The 7,487-nt window shown below is 41.2% G+C and overlaps 1 protein-coding gene across 1 annotated transcript; it reads right to left on the reverse strand.

Annotated features, from left to right (window-relative positions):
* Nucleotides 1-514: 514 nt before the first annotated feature.
* Nucleotides 515-7,398, reverse strand: LOC114144663 (meteorin-like protein). Its single transcript, XM_028017738.1, has 5 exons — nucleotides 7,093-7,398; nucleotides 5,430-5,613; nucleotides 5,101-5,326; nucleotides 1,915-1,974; nucleotides 515-1,260 (listed from the first exon to the last, which is right to left on the reverse strand). Exons 1-5 carry the CDS (start codon nucleotides 7,185-7,187, stop codon nucleotides 944-946), a joined length of 882 nt encoding a protein of 293 aa, XP_027873539.1. The 5' UTR covers nucleotides 7,188-7,398; the 3' UTR covers nucleotides 515-943.
* Between the last annotated feature and the right edge of the window lie 89 nt (nucleotides 7,399-7,487).

Consider the following 7,487-nt stretch of genomic DNA (forward strand, 5'->3'; position numbering starts at 1 on the left):
GAGGCGTACAAACACCCGTCTAAGGTCATTCACATCCTCCAGCTCTTTCATTCCAACATATCAAACATCAAAGTTACCATTCATCTCACTTAGCTATCTAAAAGCAGCTCTTTTGGTCCGTTTGGCTACTGCTAGATGTAGCAGAATGAAGCATCTTTCATGAAACTCAAGAGAAACATATTTTTGCTCTTGCTATTGAACAGGCTATGTGTTTTGGGAGGGATGGAGGTGAAAAAATAACTTTGTTTCTCTTTTTGCACACACAAAAAAATAAATGAACACCGAGTGTCACAGACAAGATGCCAAACATAAAGAATTAGCCCTGACTTTTCCTTCTCTGCTACTAACTAATGGTCACTCACATTATTTTTTCATATTGGTTAATATACTTTTGTTTACATTTATTACGATGTTGGTAACTTTTTGTCCTCTAACGTGGATCTTCCTTTATTTTCATTGCACAGCTTCTCTTGAGTTCATTGTAGTTCAGTAACAAAACCACAGACTGTTCAGCTTACCTTTTTGTTCATAAAAAAGACACCAGGTTTATTTTTCTGTAAATATGTATAAGCCACTTAGACCCATTTGCAAACCACACACAAATTCAGTACACATAGACTCACAGAGCTGCATACCATAGACTTCTCTCAGAAGGCTAAAATTTACAGGAAGCTTTTTACAAAGCAAACTTTCATTTCTAGAAATAGCAATAAGGCCATCATCGCAACAACTAGTAGGGCACAAATATCACTTTACAGAAATCAGTCATTCTGTACATTAATACACTCGTAGTTCACAAGAGTTGTCAAATGGAGGCAGCACAGTCAACAAAACCCAGATCATGTTTGGCTAAACTGCTGCTTGTCCTTTTCTGATCTATGCTCCAGTATTTTTACCCATAACTCCTTCATTTTAAGGCGAATCGTCTTCCACCAGAAATCTCTCAGTTCGTGTCTATGTGGCAGGGGTTTGTTCCTGCATTCACTGCTTCAGCGTACAGCTTTAAGAAGTCTCTATAGCGAGGCGCACAGCCGAGCCACGCCTCACCAAAGTGGACAGAGCCGGTCAGGAGGTACTCGTCCTCTGCTGGACGCACAACGCACGGAGCGGGAACGCTGACCCGTCCTCTCCAGCCCTGTCCTCTGGCTCCGCCCCACGCAAACAGGCCGCTCTTCTGCTGGAACAGCCGACGCAGAGTCACCGTGACAACGGGGTGCTGGTTTGAGCCCGACGCTGCATCTCCAAAAGTGCCACAGCCAGCTTGAAAGATCGGACAGGAGAAGACAAGGCAAAGGAAATGAAATGAAATCGGTTTGAACTAAATGCTGTGGAAGTTAAAAGCATTTTCAATTTGGGCCACATCACTGGGCATCAAAAGCCTGGCATAGCTAAACATTAAGAAACTATTAAAAAAATATATAGGTTTCTCTGCATTTGATGAGTACTTCATAAAATTTTTAATTATTTAACATCTTTTTACACTGATGTAAATTGGCACTGTACAAATAAAAAATAATTAGATTTTAATAAAAAAAAGATGTCTAAGGTAACAACTATTACCATAAAGCTCTGTTTCTGTTCTCTTTAGGCCGCAGGAATCTTTCTTCTAAAGGATCAGATAAGAAGGCAGTCTGCTCTCATGTTAGTACTTTGAAATGTTAATAAAACCAGCAGGAGGAGCTTGGTTTAGGTACGACCAAGACTGAACTTCATTTTTGCTGGTTACCGTATAATAAAAGTTACATTTTAAAATCATTCAGCAAAACAGAGGAGGTAAATTTCTCCCTTTGTCTTTGACTTGTAAGAGTTACATAATCTGTAAAATATTACTAACAGCTGTTTCCAAAGTCTACATCTGCTGCCAGCAGACCACTCTTCATTCTACACTGTGTGCTTATGTGTTGATGCATTTACCGAAATCACTCGTGCAGACAGCCATGAGGACCTCTTGATCCGAGCAGGGCTTACAGGTGACTAAATCAGAAAATGGGAAAGGAAGACATATTAGGTATCCTTAAGAAAAACACACAAGTTCCTATTTTCATAGCTTATTTCATCAAAATTAGCTACCTAGAACTTGGGCTCCAACTAAACTACTCTAGAGCTGGATTTTTCTTTCATCGGTTTCATCAATATGAAGAAGGTACATTTTCTCAAAAATATTGACTATACTGAAATAGCGGTGCCACATCAGCAGGTCGAGAAAACATAAACAACACAAAGTATAAATCAGAAACAATCCCTGAAGCATTGTGGATTTGCTTTTGACAACTATTTCTTCTAGATCATTAACCTTTTCAGCACACGTTTGACATTTGGAAGTGGGACAAATCTTGGGGAAACTGAAAACAAAAGTGCACTGTTGCTCATATTTGTTGTACACAAATCAAGAATCAGCATTCAAAATAATATAAACAATAATATAAATATCACACTTCACTATCCTCACATTCTTAAGATTTTAAAAATAATAAGTAGAAGTGGCTGTGTTTAGAGAAAACACACTGGTGTTAAGGGTTTACATCTTAACTTTACCTTTTCACCCTAAACATACAGTGAACTTCTTTTTTCCCCATTCTTAAACAGTTATCTACAATTAATTGGATAAAGCCTTAACTGTCTGAATAGCATGTCATGTTGCTGTTTGCCTGCAAAACAATATTTGTAGTCTTAAATAAATTTTTGAATTTTGAGATTTCAGCCTTCAATAAAGATCCAAATTGTTCCCATTGCACATTGGGTAATTTAAGGGTGTTTCCACACTTGATAATGCGCTAGAATTGGTTTGATTTGGGACTAAAATTGCAACATGTTACATTTTCAGCTGGTGTAGTTGACTTTCACACTGCACTGCGTCACATGATGCAAACCCTTTGAAAAGCCCATTTTCCACCCTCCCCTGTAGTGGCTACGATCTACTGAAGGAAACGAGACAAAAACCTCTGTCATAGCAATGCCTGCTTTAATAACCAAGATAAAACTATACACGAGTCGTCTTCATTTTTTACCAAATATAAGCAAATGCAGTAGTGTCCGATTTGAGCAGATTTCACTTTTTGTCCTGCTAGCGCTAGACTCTTGTTTCTATTTCGCTTCTTTTTTGTATTTGCCCAGAATGCCCTGAACGATAGTCCAGTTCTTGTTTTTGGGTCTGTCGCCGGTTTGCTTGAAATTCACATATGCATTCAAACAGAGACCTGGGTTTGTAGGCAGACCAGAGTTTGATTTTTTTGGTCTGCACTAGAGTTCGATTGCACATTCCCAACTCCCCAAACAAACCGGACTCTAAAGACAAACCAACTAGAGTTCTGCTAAAGTGAACTGAACAGGGATGGTGTGAATGAACACTAAAAGGCCTCCCCTGTGCTTTAACCGTTTTCTAAAAACAATGATTTTAGAAAACATTGTTTTCACTCTCCTTGGACCAAAGTTAAAGAGGTCCAAGAGGTTTTGGTGTATCTGGCTGCATCTTTCAGCCAGATACACCAAAAAATCCAATACTTGCTCTTTCAAAGATCGACTTTCCATGCAGATGAGTGGAAAGCGGAGCAAAACAGGTCTGCAAGTCTGCTTCCAGTTCTCTCTGTGCTTCTACGTGCAGGAGGGTGTTCATCCAAAGAGATCAAAAGAAATAAAGCGTGCATGAATGAGCAAAGCAGGTGACTAGAACTGAGAAAAAGCAGACTGAATCGGGGGATTAACCTTCGACCCTGGCAGCTATAAAAACAGCACTAAAACGCCAGACGCACACCCTGGCAGGAAACTTCACTGGGGAGGCTTTCTTCTCCGTCCTTCCCCACCTCACCTCTTCACACGTGCGGGTGGGCTGCTCAGAGATCCTCCTTTAAGGAGAGGGGAAGACATAGTGGTGGTGGTGGGTCGGGGGATGGGTGGTGTCGGTTTTGACTGGCAGCAGAGGAAGGACTGGCTGACCTTTGTGCTTGACCCTGACAAGACTGTTTTTGATTGGTCTGTTTGTTTTCATATGTGCGGCTCACTTGAGATAGAGAGGAAGGGCGGGAGGAAGGCCCCATCAAGGTTATGATGAAGAAACAAAGATTGAACGGCGCCATGTCTTCTGGCTCACAAATTTTATGTTTTTTTTAGATCGCTGCTGCTAGTCTTCCAAACTCAGTTTCTGCTTTCAGAGCGCCAGACGCCACAGAAAGATCGTAGATAATCTACCAAGAAAAGTTAATGATGTAAAGATTAAATTCCAAACATGTGGAACTGGAAAAAAAGTTAATGTTTCTCTAAAGCAAATTTGTGATAGAACCATCAAACTGAAAGAAATCTCTTAAGATTTTATAAATACGGAGGTAAAACTGTATAAAATAACAGGATATCTGAGCCAAGAAAGCAATTCAGTTCAATTCAAAATACTTTAATGATCTGAAATGGATATTAAATGTTGCTGCAAATTATATTAATTCAAGATTTTTCAAAGTCTTATTGTAGATGGTGATGGCTGTGGGCAGAAAGGATCTGTGGTAGCTGTCTGTATTACAGCATATGTAAAGAAGCTTCTGTCTGAAGACAGTTTTTTTATGATGGTCTCAATCATAGAAAGTCTATATTTACAGCCAATCCTGTTTGGTTTACATTTAATATATCCAACGCAGTGGTTGAGGTGAGGTTTTGTTTTTGTTGCCAAAACAAAATCTTCCATGAAAATATTTCAACTAAAATGAAAGCAAAATGAGACTAAGATTAAGATTTGTGTTAGTGTTGATACAAAACCATAAATTATTCTCAGTTCAGCAGATCAGAATTTGCACATTATCTTTAAGGCATTTAAATGTACAATCAACTAACTTTAATGTAACACATTTAAATATTCTGCACCTAGTATTACAGCACTAATACAGCTCTAATTACATCATAGACCTACTGTAATGATTCAACAATCGAGTTTGTAGAAAAAATCATGTCTAGTTACACCTAAATATCACGATTTTAATGGCAGGAAATTTCCGGCATGAAAGCCTGAAAGTTTGAAATTTATTGCATCTTATAAAACAAAACAAAAAAAAAAGAGCATGAAGACACAAAAACTTGTGTTTAGTGCCTTTGGGAAAGCAGAAATAAGCTTCCTGTTACCTGGCCCCTGATGCAGGTATGGGTACATATGGGCCCCTGGTCCCTGACTGGGCACCAGCTCATACTGGAAAGCTGTGATCTTCCTGCTGATGTCTCTCTGTGGGACGGCCTCCACAAACAGAGCCCCCTCCTTCAGGCTGAAACAGCGCACCGCGCCCTGCGCCTGGTCGGCGTCTGAAAGCAGCAGCCTCAGGTCTCCTTGGTGCTCCAGGTACACATGAGAACCCTGAACAGGAAGGGCAGGAGAAGTCGTTCAGAAAGTGTGAAACAACCAGGCAAACGCCAGCTGCAGGTCATCCAGGTGAGATTCAGGTTTGTTTCTAAACCACCTGGGAGAAGGTTTGAGGCTTGATGCAGACGAAGACGTCAGCCGTGCGCCTGGATGAAGACTCCGTGTTGGGTCGCAGGTTGACGATGATGGCCCCGGTGGGGTAGAGCCACTCCAGGGACCCCTGAGAGCAGCGGAGGTAGACCTGCTCCACGTCTCTGCGATGAGCTTCATGGCTCAAACCGCTGCAGATAGAGAGAAGATGACTGTTCTTAAGAGTTATTACAAAGAGATAGAATTAAAAATTATGACCAGTGTTAAGATAGGATGAATACTCTGTGTGATTATAGACACATCCTACAACATAAGTTATATATATATATATATATACATACACAAAAGCAATCACACTCTCTTGACTTTCTCCCATTTTCTTCGTTTTCTAGCTACAAACTAAAACTTATTACATTTGCATTTTATGAGAGAGACAAGTGTGGGATAATTGTTAAGTGGAAGGATTAAGATGCTTCCATTTATAATTAGTTTACAATTAAAAATATGAAAACTGCTTAGATTTTTAAATCTTGACAAAGATTCTCAACTAGATTCAGGCGAAGGCCGTTATAGGACAGGAAAATGCTTTTATCTAAGCTTCTCAATTGTAGTTCTGGTTGCATATTTCCCTGAACGATTCTGTTCTCTATGAACTCTTGAGAAACTCACCTTTCCCCACAGCAGGATGCTCCCACCACCATGTTTAATAACATGGAAGATGCGTTGAGGGTGCTGGTTTTCTGTCACACTTACTATTTTGCATGTAAGCCAAAAAGTTCAGTTTTAGTCTCATCTAACAAGAGCACCTTCTTTCACATGTAAAAAGGGTAAACAGGGTATATATGTATATATATATATATGCACACCACACTTTTAAGATTTGTATTTATAAATACCCCCCAGCCAAACAGCAGTGGTTTGTGGTTGAAATGTACCAAAATGTGAAAATATTTCCGGAGGTCTGAATGCTTTGCCACAAGAGATCAACTGAAACTGAACTATTAACAGGTGTAGGCAAACACCAAACAAATCGTTTCATTTGTTTGGCAACCCGCAAGATCTGATAAAAATCGTTACAAGTAAGAGGCGAGTCAACTTTACAACACAGTGTTGGCTTACATCTTTTATGAGCGGGGGATTTGAAGGAGCGATCAAAGGCGCCCTGTGGGTGTATTTACCTAAGATAAGAACCGACACCCCAGTAACGGAGAGCCTTCAGGAAGGAGAACGTTCTCCGGATAAGGCGCCCGGAGAACGTGGTCAGACAGTTAATCACACTCGAGGCATCATTTCTGGTCTGCCTGCTTTGGGAGTCGTTTTCTTAAGAAGAGTGACATTCAGAAAAGAAATGCAAGTAGGACTGGCGTCATTGCAACAGAAACCACAGGCAATGACGCACAGGGACCAGTAGATCTTTAACTCATAAACTAGAGTTAGATTAGCCTGGCCTTAATACGACCTTAGCTTGGCCTTCCTGAACGCATCATCTTGCTCAAGAATAGAAGTCGGTGGAGTTAAGATCTTATCTATTCTAACGGAAGAAAAAAAATCGACAGCATGCGTTTTCAGAATTCATCATTAACAGACGGACAAAACAGAAATTTGAATTTCTCCGAGGAAAAAAAAAACACATCGTTTTATCGACGTTATTATTAATCGGTCATCCTCACCTTCCTCTCCAGCTGCACAGGTCACTAGAATACTGTGCCACAGCCCGGCACACCAGCACGAACATGACCCAGTGCGTAGCCCACGGCCGGAGCATGGTGGTCTGTCCGCCCCGGCGGTTCACCGGATCCCCCCACCTCCACCAGTTCAACCTCACGCGCTCCCCGCAACTTATCCGCTTTAAAAATATCCACAACACGCATCGGCAGGGAGCGCGAGGGTCTACATGACGCGCGGGTCCGAAGTCAAACCCGGAGCGTCTGAGGTAGGAAAAGAATCGGACCTCGGGGTTGTTTTAAAAGGGAGCAGAGCGCAGGCGTAGCCGGCCGGACAACGGCGGCTTGATTAGAGCCAACTTTCTCTGAGAGCGCGTCAGCAGGGGCGCGTGCCAGCAGCC

Source organism: Xiphophorus couchianus, chromosome 5 (assembly GCF_001444195.1).
Source record: "Xiphophorus couchianus chromosome 5, X_couchianus-1.0, whole genome shotgun sequence".
In the NCBI taxonomy this organism is placed as follows: Eukaryota; Metazoa; Chordata; class Actinopteri; order Cyprinodontiformes; family Poeciliidae; genus Xiphophorus; species Xiphophorus couchianus.